Here is a 20,543-nt window from a genome sequence, read left to right on the forward strand (position 1 = left end):
TGATGGTGTTTCTTTGTGACTGAGCGGTGTTCTCTCGAGGTTATTGATCTTTTGGGTCCCCCCCACCCCCTGACATCCCAAGTTTTTTAGATTCTTAACCTTTTTTTAAAGAAATTAAACCATTTGCAAAAGGGTTTGGTCATGCCACTCTCCCATGGGCGGGGAGGTAGCTGTGTCAGGTTTGAATGGCCAAACACAAGGGACAAGGTCCCCCCTGAGGTCCTGGGTACTCTGCAGGGGCGTGGCCTGGGCTGGTACTTTCTTCCAGCCCTTGGTGGCTACAGTCTTCTGAGGCCAAGGCAAAGGGTTGAGCCCAGGCTCTGTGAGTGTTTCACAGTGCTAGGGCCACCAGAAGCAACTGGTACATCATTAGCTCTAGGCCGGAAAGTCCATCTTCCCAGGCTGAAGTTTCCCATGCCCTTCTGGGTAGAGATGCCCATATCTCTGGCCTGGGTCTCGTGCCTGCATATCATATGTGGTACCTGTGTGGCTAAATGCAATTGGGTATGAGTTGTGAGGGACAGGGTTGACCCGTTCCTTCCTGTGTCCCAGACTTAAAAGGATTATTAAGGGCTCACCCTCAGAAAGCCACCTCTAGGCCTTCCTCTCCTGTGTCCCACATCCCCCAAGCTGTCCACGGAGGAAAAGACCTAAAGAACTGACTTGCCTGCTCCTGGGTAGGAAAGTGGTGGGTTTTTTAAAAAAAATATGTGAAGTTTAGCCTGGGAATATGGCTCAGTTTGAAGAGTGCTTGCCAGGCACCCACAAGGCCCTGAGTTTGAGCCTCAGCTTTCATGAAAACAGGCGTGGTCCCACATGTGTAATCTCAGCACTCGGGGGGGGGGGCAGAGGTGGAGAATCACAACTTCAAAGTCACCCTTGGCTGGGTAATGAGTTAGAGACCAGCTTGAGGAGCTCCATGAGACCCTGTGTCAAATGAGTGAACACATAAATTGTGCAGAATTTGATTTAATCTTTTATTCAACTGCCGGGGGCTTGTAAAGGCCCTTCCAGCTACCCTGCTTGACCAGAGTCCTCGAATGTTCCTCTGTGTCCAGCATTTGCACAGGGCAGACTTCTCTCCCTCTGTGTACACAAATGGAACGTTTGACACACGTTCACTTGGTGCTTTGATTACACAGACTGTTGTCATTCCTTAGACTGGGGAAGTGTGTTCTATCGTGCGGACAGTCCTCAGTCTGTCCCCATGCGGCGGACAGATGATCTCCAAGCATTGTGGTACATGCTGTGGTCTCATTGGAGTCATGGTTGCAGCCCAGAGGGTCAGTGTATGACTGGTAGGCGGGGACACCGCAGGTCTTGACACATCCGCAGGCTTCTTGTGACCTTGGTCTGGGCAGAGGGTGTTTGCAGTAACTGTGGACCCAGGACCTCACACTAGCTACCTGTTTTGAAGTTATACTCCCAAGTCCTGAGCTGAGTGTTTTCAGATGGTAGGCTACAAATCTAAAGGCGAGGGATCTGAGGCAGACACTGAGCAGCCAAACGAGTTAATGCAATCCATGGCCCTCGCCACCTGCTGGCCATGTGCGGAACTGCAGCCCATAGGTTTAGGGAGCCCACTGGGTCACGCAGTCATGACTGAAATGTGGCTGGTATCTGTACACATAGAAATAGTATCCTTGTTGGAGACAACTGCATACATCATGTTCTGGATGGCTCCAGTTGTTGGTTAGTAGGGCGTGGCTGGGGACAGTCATTCTGGGGATCCGACATCTGACTCCTGGCTAGGAGGCAAGGAACTAGCCTGGATTATTATTATTATTTTGTTTTTGTTTTTGTTTTGTTTGTTTGTTTGTTTGTTTTTGTTTTTTTCTTTTTTTTTTTCGGAGCTGGGGACCGAACCCAGGGCCTTGCGCTTGCTAGGCAAGTGCTCTACCGCTGAGCTAAATCCCCAACCCCAGGATTATTATTTTTTTAATTAATTAATTTATTATATATAAGTACACTGTACCTTTCTTCAGGCACACCAGAAGAGGGCATCAGATCTCATTACAGATGGTTGTGAGCCGCCATGTGGTTGCTGGGATTTGAACTCAGGACCTCCGGAAGAGCAGTCGGTTCTCTTATCCACTGCACCATCTCTCCAGCCCTGGTTTTTTTTTTTTTTTTTTTTTTTTTTTTTTTTGATTCTTTTTTTCGGAGCTGGGGACCGAACCCGGGGCCTTGCGCTTCCTAGGTAAGCGCTCTACCACTGAGCTAAATCCCCAGCCCCGGTTATTTTTAAAACATCTCTTTTATGAAACTTATTGTATGTGTGTATAGTGTCTGTCTGTCTATGTGCATGTGGAGGTGATAGGACAACATCGTGGGATTGGTTCTCTCCTCTTAACCACACGTATCCCAGGGATTGACCTTAAGTCATCAAGTTTGACAACAAGCACCTTTACCCAGTGAGCCATCTTGCTGGCCCCTCGGGCAACAATTCTTAATGTTGATTGAGTATTAGGGGGCACCTGGAAAGACAATATGCCCGGACACCACACCGTGCCCTTAGGGGTGACATCAGCTCCCTGAGGTGGATTTGGCCAGCAGGATTTTCCAGAGCTGCTCCAGGGGTGACCCTGGCGAGCAGTGAGCCATGATAGTCACGATGGGGATAGGAAGACCCTCCACGTGGAAGAGCGAAACCCCAAGGCAGGGCCAAGCATCTGGGAAGGCAAAAGAAGTGGCTCTTGGGACCAGGTGGCTGCTGAAGTGAGCTGGGCTTGAAGGTGGGCACCAATGTGAACGCTACTCTAGTGGGAGCGCCATGCTGCTGTGGGAGGTTGGCGTTTGGAGATCAGGCTGGTCTCTGCCTCTCAGACATCCGCCTGCCTCTCGCTCCCAAGTGTTGGGGTTCATGCCCAGTTCAAAAGTTTGGATTTTGAATTAAATAGCCCAAGATCTCTCTATATACTTATATAAATATCTATGGAGATATACAGTTGGGGTCCAAATTTGTGGGGAAGATGTAGAATAGTGGAATTTATGCGTTCTGTGAGCCAGTGTCTAAGGCTGTGCAGTAAGTACCCTTGCCTTGGTTAAGTACCCTTGCCTTGGTAGCAGCAGGGGCACCAAAAGCCCCAAACTGCCTCAGCCCTGAGCCTGCTGGTCACCTGACACTGCCAGGGGAGAGCTGCAATCACAAACCCACTGCTAGCATTTAGTAAGCACCTGCTGTATGCTAGACACAGGTTTGCGCTCCTGACCGCTTCCATCCTACCTGAAGAGGAGCAACAGCTTGAGGCTGAGATGGATCTTGGGCAGGGCCGGCTTTGGTTCCAAATGTGTGGGACGTGACGTCTCAAGCCTCACTTCCCTCAGCTCTAAAATGGAGTGATGGGAGAGCCCGTTTCTCTGAGGCAACATACTATTACATGAGCATTAATTTTTTTTTTTTTTTTTGGTTCTTTTTTTTTTTTCAGAGCTGGGGACGGAACCCAGGGCCTTGCGCTTCCTAGGCAAGTGCTCTACCACTGAGCTAAATCCCCAACCCCATGAGCATTAATTTTTAATCTGGTTAGCTGCCCTCCATGATAAAAATACACGCGGCGGCCAGGCGTGGTGCTGCATGCTTACGTGTATGACTACTCAGGCAGGAGGATTGCTTGAGCCCAGGGATTCAAGTGGGCCTAAGCATCACACAGAGGCTGAAGAAAGGATGGGGGGAAGAATGACTCACTCCATTACGGTCCAGGAGAACATGCTCACATGTGTGCCCGTGAACAGCACTAAGTAAAGGATGTGTCACAAAGCCTTCTCTACCTGTGACTAAATTCCTGACAGGAAACAACCTAAGAGAGAAAGAAGGGCTCGTTCTGTTCACGGTGTGGGAAGGGGATGCATTCTGTAGGATGGTGAAGGGTGATAGCAGGAATGCGAGCTGGGGGCCACACTCCATCCCAGAAGTAGACGCAGACAGGAAGTGAAGCTGGACAAGGACCGCCTCCAGTGACGCACTTCCTCCCTTGAGGCGCCACTTCTGAAGGGTTTCCCAGTCTTCTAAAGAGGGCATTGCCAGGTCCGGTTTTTTCTATTGTGCGTTGTTTTGCATCCTTACTGTTGAATTAATGTTACAGCCTGCTGGTTTTGAACAGCCATTGGAGAATAAAGTTAAATAACTTAAAATTTACAAGAGGCAAACAGGTTCGGGTACCTTGGCCATTTTTTTTTTAAGATTTACTTATTTTTATGTATGTGAGTACACTGTAGCTGTCTTCAGACACACCAGAAGAGGGCATCAGATCCCATTACAGATGGTTGTGAGCCACCATGTGGTTGCTGGGAACTGAACTCAGGACCTCTGGAAGAGCAGCCTTAACCGCTGAGCCATCTTTCCAGCCCCCTTGGCCAATTCTTGACCTCACAGCTGGGAGGTGAAGTGGTCTAGCTAAGACTTCCCTTCAGGGCCCTGAACTCTGCTGAACAACTGTTCACAAGCCAGTGTTCAATCTCTGTGCCTCTCTCTCTCTCTCTCTCCCCCTTTCCCCCCCTTCCTTACCCTCTCCCCTCTTCCACTCACAATGAGTACAATAGCTAAGAGACTTAGTGTTCATTTCTAGCCCCACAGACATAAGGTTGAATATTAGTTTTATTTTTTTCCAATTTTAAGACAGGGACTCACTTTGTAACTTAGTTTGGCGTCTAAAGCACATGGGCGCTGTCCTCGATACAATGTTACTGTTTAAAATCAGTGTTTGATCAAAGCTGACTTCCCACAATCCTAGAATGAGCTTCTACATAGTATAAGTACACACCGCCAGGGGCAGCAGCCTATGCCTGTTAGCCCAACTGGCACAAACCTGTCATCCCAACACTTGGAAGGCAGAGGCAGAAGGATCAGGAACACACAAGGCCAGCCTAGCAAGGAGGCCACACTGGGCTACTGTCTCTGTCTCAAGGAACCAAAATCAAAACAACCCACCCATACAAATACATACATACATACATACATACATACATACATACATACATACATACATACATGAAATCAGCAACATTCCCATAAACAATCTAAGCTTCTTTAACGATTTTATTGTGGGGAATGTGAGTGTTTAAGTCTGAGCTGAGCTGTCAGGCCACCGTTTCTATTGTCTCTCATAGACATTACATGGTGTCCAAATGTAGGTCACTGACGAAGGTGTGCTCTGTTAACTCTTGGGGCTGAGGGCGTCTATCTGTTGTCCATGCTCTGCTCTTGGCAGAGTTCAGTCGAGTGGAAATTCATTCTATCACGAGCATCTGGCCCCACGGCTTGTCCGGCTATGGTCACACTGCCATCTGGTGGTCACTGATGATCATAGCAGCACTGGTGCTGACTTAAGGAACAGGCCTTATGGAAACTGGGCTAGTGATTTATTCTAGAAAGAAATCTATTTCTATGCTAGAAATTTATCTACTGATCTATTATCTATCAGTCGTCAATCAACCTATAGATTTACCACCTATCAATTACTATCTATTACTCATCAATCTAAAATGTATCATTTATTAGTTATCAGTCAACTAATAAATCTGTTAGTCAATTTTCTAACTTTTTAAAACAAGGTCTTTCTAAGTAGACCTGGCTGGTCTTGAATTCATCATCCTCCTGCCCCTGCCTCCCAGGATATGGGCACATGCCAACATATGCAGCAGGTCTAGAACTCTTAGATCAAGTCTGCAGGTTAGTCAGAATGTACTACAGGTCAAAGCTAACTATAAAACATTCCACAGGAGGGAAGTTGGGCACCAAGAGGTCATTCTGGATAAGCCCATGTTCTGGACCAGGTCCAGACAGAGACCAACACAGTGGAGGTGAAGGGTAGAGGTGCCAGGAAGCAGACAGGCCTTCTGGACTCTGTTCTGTTTTGATCAGTGTGACGTAACCACCCTAGTGGAATCATGTAAATACATCATGATGGTGAGAGTTGAGATCTGTGCCATAAACTTTATGTTGCTCATAAAACGAAAAACCTAATAACAAAATTTGAAACCCAAGAAGGAGCCCTGTGACCAGGCCATGCGACCAAGTCGCTGTTGTTACTCCCTTTAAACCAGGATGTGTGGAAAGCATCAGTCAGACCACATGGTGTCCTGCCTACAGCCTCCCAGGTCTCTTCAAGAGATTTAAAATAAAATCCCCAACCCAGGGCCAACCACATTCCGTGTGTCTCTCTGACATTAGCCTTTGTCCCCGGCACCCCCTTAAGGTTCCTTTGTCCCACCCCTCAGATTTTATGCTCTCTCTTCCCTCCTTAGAACGATTTCTCTGGCCTCCATCCTGTCTGAGCCACCAGTCCACAGACCTCTCCATTCTGGGTCACCTACGGCATGGGATCACAATGCTTCCTTTTATCCCTAGACTGGTCCAAGGACAGTGGCCTCTGGCTCTGAGAAATCAGAACCATGCCTTACACTCAAAGCTGAAATCTCTTCAGCCAGGTATGGTGGCACATGTCTGTGATCTCAGTGCTTTGGAGACCAAGGCAGGGGGATTGCCAAGAGTTCAAGGCCAATCTGGGCCACATAGTGAAACCCTATTTCAAAATTAAAAAAGTAAATAAATGGGGTTGGGGATTTAGCTCAGTGGGAGAGCGCTTGCCTAGGAAGCGCAAGGCCCTGGGTTCGGTCCCCAGCTCAGAAAAAAAAAACCAAAAAAAAAAAAAAAAAAGTAAATAAATAAACTGGGTAAGTTGTCACACTTTTTAATTCCAGCACCAAGGAGACAGAGGTAGGTGGATTTCTGAAATTGAAGTCATTGGGTCTACATAGACCAGCACAGCAAAAGTTACATAGTGAGAGCCCGACCCCATCTCAAAAATAAAAATGATGAATAAGTAAATATCCTTAAATAAACTAAATGTCACCCAACAAGATTTCAGGAGTCTACTCCAGGACAAGTTCTGGGAGTCCTCTCTCTGGGAACAGGCATTGCCATCTCTTTCAAGAGACTGTGCATAGGATCCTGTCAAGTGGTCTTTTCAAAGGAGCCTAACTCAGGCTCCATCATCTACCCACCTAGTCATCTACCTATCACCTAGCCACTCATCCATCCATCCATCCATCCATCCATCCATCCACCTATCCATCCATCCACCTATCCATCCATCCACCCATCCATCCATCCACCTATCCATCCATCCACCCACCCATCCATCCCATCCATCCATCTATCCAACCATCCATCTATCCATCCATCCATCCATCCATCCATCCATCCATCCATCCATCCATCCATCCATCCATCCATCCATCCATCTATCCATCCTATCCATCCATCCATCCACCTATCCATCCATCCACCTATCCATCCATCCATCCATCCATCCATCCATCCATCCATCCATCCACCTATCATCCATCCACCACCTATCCATCCATCCATCCATCCTATCCATCCACCTATCCATCCATCCATCCATCCACCTATCCATCATTCATCCATCTATCCACCTATCCATCCATCCACCTATCCATCATCCATCCATCTATCCACCTATCCATCCATCCATCCATCCATCCATCCATCCATCCATCCACCTACATACCTACCTATCCCCCCAGACACTCTGGGCAAGACTGTGGTGCATTTTCTTGATTGATGTAGAAGGGTTGAGCTCACTGTGAGTAGGGCCATCCCTGAACTGGTGCTCCCGGGTGCTATCAGAAAGAAGACTGAGAAAACCACGAGGAAGCAAGCCAGCAAGCAGCACCTCTCCATGGTCTCTGCATCAGTTCCTGCCTCCAGGTCCTGCCTGGAGTTCCTGCCCTAACTTCCCCAGTGATGGAGGCCTGAGAGTTGTAAGCTGAAATAAATCCTTTCCTTCCCAGGTTACTTTTAAAAGTTTATGGTGGGGCAAGAGAGATGGCTCAGTGGTTAAGAGCACCGGCTGCTCTTCCAGAGGATCCGGGTTTAATTCCCAGCAACCACATGACAGCTCACAACTGATTGTAACTCCTTTTCCAGACGATCTAAGGCAGGGGAATTAGCATAGTTACGGGTAACAGGATCTCATGGGATGGGATTCCACACTACAGAGAAAGGAGACAAAGAGTCGGGTACCAGTGCTCCTGTCTCTCTGTTTCCTGACTGTGGAAGCCATGTGACCAGCCACCCCATGCTTTGGCTGCCACGCCTTCCCCTCCACAATGGACTGTACCTTCTACCCGTAAGCACAAACACACCTTCCCTCCCTTAGGTTGTTTTTTGTCACGTGTTTTGTTCTAGCACCGAGGAAAGTGACCTCCTTCCGGGGTGCTCACTAACCCTCATTCTCCACATTCTTCTATCCACATTTCTAACCACTCATCTAAACCATTGTCCATCCGTCCATCCATACCACCATACAATCACTGGTCAACAACAAGTCTGTCCATCCACGCACCCATGATCTATCCAGCCATCCAGCTCATCCCCCAGCGGAGGTACCCATTCATCCATCCATCTTCCAATGGCTCAAGTATCCATTCTCTTGAACTCACTCCTGACCCATCTACCTAACCATTCATTCATATGCTTGCCCAATGGCCACGACCCACCTGACCACCCACCCAACCATCCCCAGCTCCACCATTACTTAGGGACGAAGTCTGAGAAGTGTGCCCTTGGGTGATTCCCATCACGTGGCTGCAAAAGGGTCCTAGTTTGCTTTCTGATGCTGTGTGAAAACACTGGTGAAAAGTAACTTAGGTAGGGAAAGGATTTATGTGGCTTACACTTCTGGGTCACAGTCTATCGCTGAAGGAAGTCAAGGTGGGAACCTGGATGCAGGAACTGAGATGAAGACAACATAGGAACTTGGCTCACTGGCTTACTCTCCCTGGCTTGCTCATCACCTTACAAAGCCCACCTGCTTAGGGATGGCACCGCCCACAGTGGACTAGGCCCCTCCCACATCAATTAGCACATAAGAAAACACCTCTAGACATGCCCACAGACCATTCTAATCTGGTCAGTTCTTCCGCTGAGGCTCTTTCCAGGTGACTCCGGTTTATGTCAAGTTGACAGCTGAAGCTATGGCATATTAGCATAGGTCATATGTGATCACATATGTCATAGTGTTGTATATGTATGTCATATACATGTCATATGTGATCTTAAATAATTTTTTATAAAATGCATTGGCAGGAGTATCAGGTGGTTGGGTTACAGCAGAGTTGAGTGACCCCTGCCATTGCGTGTGCCTTCCTTTGTCCACTGAAATGGTCTGTAACGCAATGCAGAATCTAATCAGGAAGCGTCTCCCACCCTTGCTGACTGACTTCTGGTGACTGATCTAGCTCTGAGGCTCGCATTACACTGACATCTCCAGGCCCCAGGGAACATGGGTTTTGCCTGCACCAAGAAGGAGCTCATGTGTCTTTGCTTAGCGTCAGTCAGATGGATGTGGCCTCGCACAGGGATGTTCTCACAGAGCTTCCAGCACCTCTGATGTCCTTCCTGCCCCTTTGACTGGCTCCTTAAACCTATTTCCTATCCTCCTCAAAGCTGAATCCCTGGCACCGCTGGAGAGCGCAAGTCAGTTCACTGCTTTTTCCTAATTTGTTTGGCAGTAGCTCACCACGGCTGGTGGCTTTCTTGGGGACAAGCTGCTCAGCTGTCTGTTTGTGAGCAAACCCAGCCAGGTGAGCTCCAGTTCCTGGAAAGAAGTCACATGATACTGATTTCTTACAGACAGTGACTGGCCACAGACTATCGACTCCCAGACTTCAGCGGCCATGAAGGGGTTGGAATACTGCAGGGGCAGAACCATTTATTTTGGGGCTACCTTTAACCTCCCAAACAGACATTTCTTGCTTACCCTGTTGAGTCTGACCTAACATCTTTGTGACCAACAGTTGAGACCTCTTGGAATATATTAACAGACCCTTGGCTTTCACCAACCTCAAAGCCAAGCACGTCTTCAGACAGCATCTGAGGCCGGTGGCAGGGGTCACCCAACTCTGCTGTAACCCACCCACCTGATGCTCCTGCCAATGCATTTTATAAAAAATTATGAAATTATGACTGCCTTTGATCTGTTGTGACGAGTCGTTCATGAATCTGTCACCATGCAGGAGCATGGAACTCTGGGTAACCTAACGTATACTCCCAGCTCATGGCCACTCCTTTTTGGCTGCAGAACAGACTATCTCCTATGTCCTTTGGGGTAGGTACAGAGCTATGTGTCTTGTTTTGTTTTAATGACAACATCCCTAAGTCCAGCTTCTCGGAGAGAACAGGGCTCAGATTTGGCCAAGGAGATGCAGGTACTGTGTGCCGCAGGCAACGCACCCCACTTCCCCACCTGACTGAAACCAGTTCAAATTGGATTTTATTGGTCTGCAACTTGAAGGTGCTAACCCGTGGAAGCCTATGCAAAGGGCAGAGGTCGCCACACTCTTCCGACATAAAATGTAAACGTGGTTTTATTTAATGCCTTTATCCATTGTTGCTGAGCACCCCTCCCTTCCCAGAGTCCCCCCCACTCCTACAACACAAGATGGCGGCATAAGGCACCCACACTGTCCGCATGACATCAGGGAGGGGCTTGGAAGAGAAAAGGTAAGCAACAGGCTTCCCCGTAGCCCCACACCGCCTCACTCACCAACCAACGCCCAGAGAATGATTGTCCCTGAAACACAAAACTGGGCATTCGCTACCCCACAGGCAGTTTAGAACCCCAAACCACACCAACAGCCAAGAAACCACAACACAGGGACCAGTGGGTAATGGGAGTGTTGGGAGCAGTCCATAAATTAAGAGGGAGAACAAGACGAGCCGGCGTGCCCTCACGTGGGTCTCTGGAATTCATAGCAGAGTCTGACTCTCTGTCCCCAAGGGAAGAGGACACTTCCGAAATGGCCGTGGAATGTGTCCCCTAGGTATAGGGCCACTACCTAGTTTCTGGTGTCTGGGGCCCTCATGGTGTGAGATGACAAGGGCCTGGCTGGTGGGTGGCAGGTGGTGGCTGCAACCCTCACGCTATAGATACTCCAGTTCCAGGGCATGCCTCAGAGCCTCCAGGTCAGCGTGGCAGGATATCCTCCAGAACGGCATGTTGTGCTAAGACAGAAAGCAGACGGTTACATGTGCTCAGACAAGTTGCCCAGCCAGCCCAGAGGATCCGAGACCGTTTCGGCAGGCCCTGGTGTGCCCAGCAACCCCAGTGAGGCCTGAACTCTGCTCTCTCAGGGCACAGCAGAATCCTCAGGCAGGTGTTAGCAAGATATCCCACAGGAAGCAGAGGGAGGCAGCCTCCGCTTGGGTGGCAGTGGCTGGGTTGGAGAGGCCAGGAGAACAGTGTAGGGTTCTCAGGCCTGGAAGGAGGAATGAAGGTTTCCACCTGTGCTGGTGGCTGCAGGAGAGGATGTCCCAGCAAGGGCGTTCCTGAGCCAGCAAAGTCATCTATCTGCTCGATGTCTTTCTCTCTTGGTTTTTTTGAAACAAGATCTCTCACTGAACCCAGAGGTCCGCTAGACTGGGCTCCATCTTTCTTTAGCCCTCATGCCCCTCCCCCACTTTTTACAGAAGGTACAGAGGATCCGAACTCAGGTCCTCAGGTCTACACAGCAGGCACTTCAACACGCCTGTGCCATCTCCCTGTTCTCTGTGGTGCATTTAAAGTTAGAAAGAATTTCTTTCCATAAGTCCTGCAGCCCTTACGGGGTCTGGGCAGCTCTACGACCTCCCCTGCGGCCACTCAGTCTGACCTGCTGTGGTGTGGCTGCACCTTTGCAGATATTCAGCTCACTTCCCCTCAGAACACATCCCCCCTGCTCCGGCGTGTCTCTCATGCTGCCATGTGTCACCTCACTAACCCGGTTTTCCACTTTCTGCTTCACACACCACACACACACTCACACACACACACACACACACACACACTCTCACACATGCTCACACACTTACACAGCTTCACACACACTCACAAACACACACACTCACACACATTAACACACTTACTTACAGTAACACACTCACGAACACACACTCACACACTCACACACACTCACACACTTATATTCACACACACATACACACACTCACACACGCTCACACACGCTCACACATACACAGTAGTCACACACAGTCACATACACACCCTCACACTCTCACACACACACTCTCACACACACACCACACACACTCACACACACACTCACACACCCACACACACTCACACACTTACAGTCATACACTCACGAACACACCCTCACACACACATACACACACATACACACAATAGTCACACACAGTCACATACACTCACACACACACACACACACACACACACACACACACACCAGCTCTTGCCACTCCCTGTCAGGTCAAGGCACGTTGAACTTTGTGGTCCCCAGGCTATGTGCCCACTGAGTGGTGAGGACAGGGTCTTGTGTCTAGAATGGCGGATAGCATAAAGTAGATGCTCAGCTAACATAACCCTCACACTGGCTGGGGCACCTTGGGCCATTCATTTTCTGTGATATGAAGGAACAAGGGGAAATGGAAGAGGACAGTGGCAGCTGCTGGCCATAGACCAGAGGACCTAGGTGAGGTGGGTGGGCCAGACCTGAAGTCATTTTGTTAAGACTACTTTGGGGCAGCCTCCTGGGGGCCTTGCTTCTTCTGAGCTTTCCCACTGAGACCCTAAACACATTTGCATCTCTGTGGGACTGGTGAAATGGGAGCAAAGGGAAAAGGCAGGCCCCTGAATTAAGCTTCATGACATTAACTAGGAGCTAGCCTGGCCTTGGGGTGGGGGTGGGTGCTCTCTGGGGTGCCGTTGACAGGGCCAGATCCAGGGTCCGGGCAGCTGTTTCTTTTCGGAGCCGATCCCTGTGCTCTACTGGAGGCCGAGACCCCAGATGTGGGATTGTCTTTTCATTAGCCTAATGCCGCCTTTATTAGCAGGGAAGCGTTCTCGGAATCTGCCGCCTGTGAGCATGAAATAAAATGCCCCGCACGTGCACTGGTCCTGCTGGTCCACAGTGTCCCTGGGGTCCAGGACCAGGCCAGGCTGCCAGGGGCAGTGGCCAGGGCCAAAAGGTGGATTTGTGAGAGGAAATTACTCAGGATGCTTCAGGGCTCTGCAAATGTGAGCGGCCTTGCAGAGCAGAGCCCGAAAAGGTGCGCGAGGCAGGCCAGGAAAGAGCCGCAGGCAGGCTGCACAGAGGTCCGGTTACCTTTTTGGCTCCTTGCTCTTCCTCCACCCCGTCGCCTATCACGATGTAGACAGCTTTGCGACCGAACCTCTGCATGATCCTCTCGAAGCAGCTCTCCTTGCCTGTAGGGAGATGGGAGGAAGGAAGGAGACCATGGCTGGGAGATCCCACAAGTGGTGGGGCAATGTAGGTGGCGGCCGTCCAGGGAAGTAGACAACAGCTAGGAGATAATTTGAGCAGCTCGTCCCAAGAAGAGGCCAAGCAGGCGGGAAAGCAGACCCCTGTCTATCTACTGTGCTTTTATCTGGGCTCTGGCAATGCACACTAACAGAGGACTCTGTCCTGCTTTACTGCAGTACTGCAAACCCACAGCCCAAATATACAATGGTAGACATGCTTATACCATAGCCAAGGGTGTCGGCACAGGCTTGTCATTCTAGCTACGTCATAGGCCGAGGCAGGATTGGAAACCCAAGTTTAAAGCCTGCCTGGGGGTATATATAAGTGGATCCAAGGCCAGGATAGCCAACTTAGTGAGACCCAATCTCAAAGTAAGAAGCAAAACAGGGAAGGGGTTGGGGATTTAGCTCAGTGGGAGAGGGCTTGCCTAGCAAGCGCAAGGCCCTGGGTTCGGTCCCCAGCTCCGGAAAAAAAAAAAAAAAAAAAAAGAAGCAAAACAGGGGATGCAGGTCTGTCTGGGGATGTAGCTCAGTGAGAGAACGTTTGTCTAGAGTGATCGAGGCATTGGGCTCAATTCTCAGGACTCCAGGAAATAATTATATTCTTATTTTGCCCCACTAAAAAAAATTAGGAAGGAAAAAAAATGACTTAGCTGGTAAAAATGTTTATTGTGCAAATATGAGGACCTGAGTTCAAATTCCAGCACCCATCTAACAAACTGGAAGGGTCCCTGTACACACACACACACACACACACACACACACACACACACACACACACACACACACACATGCACACATGCACACACTTCGAACACACACAGGCACACACGTGTACATACACATGCATGCACGCATACGCATATACACGCAGGAGTGCATTCGAACATGCACACATGCATGCAGGCAGGATATCTCGGACTTGTTGACTGCCAGCCTCGCCTAAATAAACAATAAACAAATAAGTTCAAGGCCCAAGTTCAGGAAGACACCCTGATTCAAAATGGAGGAAGCATGGGCTTGTCCATACACACATATGTGAACATACGTCGCACACACACATCACATTCCTTCGCACAAAATAGAAGACTGGGGTTTAAAAATAACTAAAGAGGAAACCACCTCAACTAACTAGAACCTGTGAGCATGTGTGGGGTACAGGCATGTACGTTCGTGTGGATATAACAGATACACTTGCTCACGCAGGTGCTATGGAGGCCAAAGGTCAATGTCAGCTGCCTTCCTAAATGTCTATCTCTGTTGTTTGAGATGGGGTCTCTCACTGAACCCAGTTCTCCAGTTCATCCAGGCCGTCTGTCTGTGCCTCCTCAGTGTTACACAGTGTCACAAACGTGCACAATCATGCCTAGCTTTTTCCCCTCCCTTGAGACAGGCTCTCAGTACATAACCTTGGCTGTCCTGGAACTCTCTATGTAGACCAGGCTGGCCTTGAACTCACAGAGATCTGCCTGCTTCTGCCTCCTGAGTGCTGGGATTCAAGTCATGAATTATTGTGCCCAGCCATGCCCAGCTCCCCCCCCCCCCCCAGCTGAGGACGGAACCCAGGGCCTTGTGCTTGCTAGGCAAGCGCTCTACCGCTGAGCTAAATCCCCAATCCCCATGCCCAGCTTTTTATGGTGGGTGCTGGGCATCTGAGCTCAGGTCTCATGCTCACATTTAGCACTTTACCCACTAGGCCATCTCCCCAGACCTAGGTTTATGTTTTATTTGTGAACATTTTGGATGTAAGAATAAAATTGAACCTCCCCACGAGTAAAAGAAAGCCGTCATTCTTTGGAATTTTCAAGGAACTCAACAAGGAGCTGAGAGTAAGCAGGGCGTTTGATTCCTGTCGATTTGCCCCTTGCTCCAAGTCTAATTACATTCTTTGGAGGGCTGTGAGGGTCATTTGTGGTCTGGGTGAGAATCCCTTACATGCCCCAAACCCTGCCCATCTTACCTGTCTTGGTTGCGCTGTAGATGTTCTCGATGGGGAACACGGAGCCCAGACCATACAGCAGGACCTTGGCCAATGCAGGGATCAGTTGCGTGGTGGTGACCAACACATTGACACAGTTGGGTCTGGGGACAAAGGCAACTTTGTGTCAGTCCCAAAGGTACTACCAGGACAGTCCTGGGGTCATGGGTGGGTTAGGGCAGGATCTGGAGGTGGTCTGTGGGATGGCTGGGTGGCGTGATGTCCAGGGACACTGTAGCTGCTTCTGGCCCAAAGCTGCCTGACCTTGGTGTGCAGTGAGGTGGTTCCTTTCTTGTTCGTTCATTTTTATTTATGTGTTTTTGAGACAGGGTCTTATTGTGAGGCTCTGGCTGGTCTCGAACTTGCTATGAGGACATAGAGATTCCCCTGCCTCTGACTCCTGAGGGCTGGGGTTAAAAGTGCCCACTATACCCAGCTTCCTTCCTTACTTAGAAGTGAGAGTGTATTGTGAGAGTGGCAAGCTCGCTAGCTAGGCCATGTGACACAGGAGGAGCTCGAGACTGCTCGGCTGAGGCCTAGGTGCCACAAGACGGCACAGATCAGTTCTAATCTTTTGCAAGCTCTGAACCTGGAAAAAGTGGGGAAAGTGATCTCAGCTTCTCACAGCAGGTGTCCACTGGGCCTTGAAGCACCAGTCCAAGCCCGGAAAGCATGCAAGCGAGAGAGGCCTGCCCAGTGTGAGAATGAGGTGTCACCACTGTGCACTGGTGAGGGGTGGCCACTTGCCGAGAGTTGATGAGGTTGAGGGCCTTCAGGGAGTGGGTGAGCCAGAGGTCAGTCAGGGCCTCCAGCTCAGCACGCAGCTGCAGCCATGTCTCTCTTTTGGGAGCGCCTATCAAGCCTGTAGTAAAGGCAGTGAAGAGGACATCCTCGTGTTAGAAAGAGCTGAGGGGAATTAGGGAGTCAAATCAGAGCACTCAAAGGCAACTCAGTTTAGCTACTGTACCTTCAGAGCATCCACTGACTGATTCATTACCCATCCACTCAGCTGTCTACACAACCATTCACACATCCATCCCTCCGTCTACCCATCCACCCATTCACCCATCCATCCCTCCATCTACCCATTCATCTATCTATCCATCCATCCATCCATCCATCCACCCATCCACCCATCCATCCCTCCGTCTACCCATCCATCTATCCATCCCATCCACCCACCCATCCATCCATCCATCCACCCATCCACCCATCCACCCACCCATCCACCCATCCCTCCATTCATCCATCCACACATCCATCTACCCATCAATCCATCCATCCCTCCATCCATCCATCCACACATCCATCTACCCATCAATCCATCCATCCATTCATCCATCCATCCATCTATCCATCCACCCACCCATTCACCCATCCATCAATCCACACATCATCTACACATCCATCCACACATCCATCCCTCCATCTATCCACCCATCTACCCATCCATCCAACCATCCATCCATCCATCCATCATCCATCCATCCATCCACTCATCTATCCACCCATCCATCCATTCATCCATCATCCATCCATCCATCCACCCATCCATCCATTCATCCATCATCCATCCAACTACCATCTAACCCCACCCACCCATCCATTTATCCATCCATCAATCCACACATCATCTACACATCCATCTACACATCCATCCCTCCATCTATCCACCCATCTACCTATCCATCCATCCATCCACCCATCCATCCATCCATCCATCCATCCATCCATCCATCCATCCATCCAACTACCATATAACCCCACCCACCCATCCATTTATCCATCCATCAACCTATCCACCCATCTATCAATCTACCAACCCATCCATCTACCCAGTATCTCAAGATTGTCTTCTGTGTGTGTGGAATCGTAACATGTACTGGGTTCAAACCATTAAGATGGACACGAAAACAACAGAAGATACTAAAGACCAACTTTGCTGAGATCTTACTATGCACAAAGCACGTGCTTTTAATGAGACTTCCTTCCTTTCATCCTCGCAGAAGCCCGAGAGATGGGCACTGATTGCGTTCTGTCTTTTAGATGAAGAAGCAGGCCCTGCCAGGGGCTGACACACTTGCTTAGCGCAGGGAGGAAACCATGGAGACAGGACCGGCAGCTGACTCCCTCGATGTTTCTAAATTATCTTTCTCAGCTTAGCCTTCAGCCTCCTTTAAAAAAAAGTCCAGAGTCTCCAGATGACACCATCTCAGCTGCCTGCTTCACTTCCCTGCCAGGGCTCTAGTGTCCTTCTATGCTGGCCTCAGGTTTGTCTTTGTTCCCCGAAGCACTAGGTGCATGCCTGCCTCAGGACCTTTGCACAGTCCATCACTCCATTACAGATCCTGAACCGTTTCCTTTTTACCTTCCTCATCTTTTACCCAGCTTAGTCCTCTACCCAATGTCTAGGGTCAGGTCCCTCCAGGGTATCCTCTCCCAACACGTGGACCTCTTCTTCCCAGGGCTTTGCACAAGGATTTAAAACTATAAGCTCATGAGTCAGTGCTTGGGAGGCAGAGGCAGACAGATTTCTGTGAGTTCGAGGCCAGCCTGGTCTACAGAGTGAGTTCAGAGCCAGGGCTGCTAGAGAAACCCTGTTAAAACAAAACAAAACAACTACAACAACAACTATGAGATCACGTGTTTGATGCCTGCTTATCCTCCTGGCTGTCCTACTCTAACAAGACATGGCCAGGACGGCCTTGTGGGATACATAGGGTCATCCTGGGTGATAAGGTGGCAGCCTATGTTGGGGAGGGTGAGATCACTGGGACATAATGCTGCTGCCCTGTGCCACCCCAGGCCATGCTTTTGTAATTAGCTTCTGGTAGCTGCTCCAGGGACAAGCCTTGGTCCTCAAACTGCACACCCAGCATGGCTTGGAAGGACCGTGGCCTTCTGAGAGCAGCAGGCTTGAAGGATGGCAGGGATAGGGCCGGGCATCTATATTCTTCTAGGAACAGATGTAGTCTGCCACCAGAGTAGCTTTGGTGGTGGTGTCAAGAAGACTCATGGGGACACAGCATTCTGGGACAAGATGTGTCACTCACTGAGTAACATCAAGCCAGCCAGGAGTGGTTGGCAGACATTTGTAACCACAACATTTGGGAGGCCAAGGCAGAAAGACTGCTGTGAGTTCAAGGCTAGCCTGGCTCCATAGAAAGGCTGTGCCTCAAAAGCCAAACGAGAACTGGAGAGTCTGGTCGGGATGGCCAGCATCGTGTAACAAGCACTAACCTGTGATCACAGTGATGGAGAGGCTAAGACAAGAGGGTCCCTGGGCCTTGCCGGCCAGCTAGCCCAGCCTAGCAGCAAGCCCAGGTTCAGTGAGAGTTCCTGTCTCAAAAAACAAGGCGGAGAGTGACTGAAGAAGATACTGGACATCAGCCTCCACATGCACACATACGTATGTACCTGCATATATGTGTACACACACACACACACACACACACACACACACACACACACACACACACACCCCGAACCAAACAGCCCACTGATGTTCTTGTATTCATAAATCTTCCAGAACCTTCTAAAGTCTGGCTCACAGCAGGGCCCAGGAACACCCCACCTAGTCTATGTTTGCCCCCACCCCCGTCATTCACCACCCACCCCCGTCACTCACCGCCCACGTTGTTGCGGTAGGTATTGTACATCTCCTTCACCCGACGGTAGCGGAAGGCTAGTTTTCTCATCCAATCCACACCGCCGTGAACACCTGTACCCAGGCACAAGCTGGCCCCTGGCGCCGTGCTGTGGAAACCATCCGTGGAGAAGTTGTATGTGCTGGAGAGACAGGACAGGGATGACATTAGTGTGAGGAGATTCAGGTCCCTGGACCCACAGTAGGCCTTGCGGTATCCATGGGTCCCTGGACACACTTGATATGTGTCCGAAGGGAGGAACTTCAGCTCTCATTGGATTCCTAAGAAGGCTGCATGCTTGCTGGGGCCGTGCACATGCAAGGGTCAAACAGAGCCCTTGTTTCTGTCTTTGGGCATCAGAGTGAACCCCTAGACTCATTTGGAAACTGTCACTGCCTCTGCACACAGTAGCCAAGCCTGAGAAGGCCTCCATCCTTGCCCTGTGGAATTCCAAGTGCCAGTGAACTGCGCTTACTGGGGGCCAAGGTGTTCAGAACCCTGAGTCTGACACCTCTGTGCTCCTCTCTTGTCCTTCATCCAAACAAGACACCTCAAGTGTGCTCACCACAACAACATCCTTGAGGAGGAATACGTAAACTGGCTCATGTATCTTCACTTAACTTTTAAATTTTACTTAAAATTTGACCTTTGCTTAATCTTTAAACCTTGTGATTACACTCCTGAAGCAACTCACCTGGCCACAGGGTCTTACAGGTGTCCACATCTATCTTTCTGTAATCAATTAATCTCTCCATCATCCTCCATCTCTCAGTTATCCAATTTTGATCATCTACCTACTTATCTATCTATTGGTCCGTCCATCCATCCATCCATCCATCCATCCATCCATCCATCCATCCACCTATCTATCCATTGATCCATCGATCCATCCATCCATCTATCCATTCATTGATCCATCCATCTATCCATCCATCTACCCACCTATCCATCTACCCACCCATTCATCTACCTACCCATCCATCTATCCATCCATCCATCCATCCATCCATCCATCCATCCATCCATCTTCATCTATTATCTACCTACCTATTAATTATCTATTTGTCTACCAACAGTCAAACATCAATCTTTCTATTAATATTCATTCAATTGTTCATTATCTACTTTTCATCTATCAACGACATAACATCTAGCAATCAGCTAATCTATCTACCAGCTATCTATCGTCTATCTATCCATCTATGTATCAGCTATCAGCTATCTATCACCTATCCATTTACATCAGTTAATTAATCCTCAATTAATCTGTTGATTATCTTTCTATTATTATTCAATCTATCAATCAACTTTCAATTATCTCTCTGTATCTAGCTATCTATTATCTACCAGTTATCTATCTATCTATCTATCTATCTATCTATCTATCATCTATCAATCCATCTATATATCTGTCATCCATCTACCCATCTACCCATCTACCCATCTATCATCCATCTATCCATCTGTCCATCCATCCATCCATCCATCCATCCATCCATCCATCCATCCATGTATCTTCTATCTATCTATCTATCTATCTATCTATCTATCTATCTATCTATCTATCAATCTATCAATCCATCTATATATCTGTCATCCATCTACCCATCT

The 20,543-nt window shown here is 49.1% G+C and overlaps 1 protein-coding gene across 1 annotated transcript in view; it reads right to left on the reverse strand.

Annotated features, from left to right (window-relative positions):
• Positions 1 to 10,374: 10,374 nt before the first annotated feature.
• Positions 10,375 to 20,543, reverse strand: part of Eya2 (EYA transcriptional coactivator and phosphatase 2) — a 104,649-nt gene continuing 94,480 nt past the window's right edge. Inside the window, exons 11-15 of the mRNA XM_032904801.1 lie at positions 18,914 to 19,074; positions 16,033 to 16,147; positions 15,268 to 15,389; positions 13,150 to 13,250; positions 10,375 to 11,029 (exon numbers count right to left, since the gene is read on the reverse strand). Of these exons, the coding sequence (XP_032760692.1) occupies positions 10,949 to 11,029; positions 13,150 to 13,250; positions 15,268 to 15,389; positions 16,033 to 16,147; positions 18,914 to 19,074 (580 nt within the window). The 3' untranslated portion in view covers positions 10,375 to 10,948. The remainder of the gene's footprint in view (positions 11,030 to 13,149; positions 13,251 to 15,267; positions 15,390 to 16,032; positions 16,148 to 18,913; positions 19,075 to 20,543) is intronic.

This window comes from Rattus rattus, chromosome 5, assembly GCF_011064425.1.
Source record: "Rattus rattus isolate New Zealand chromosome 5, Rrattus_CSIRO_v1, whole genome shotgun sequence".
In the NCBI taxonomy this organism is placed as follows: Eukaryota; Metazoa; Chordata; class Mammalia; order Rodentia; family Muridae; genus Rattus; species Rattus rattus.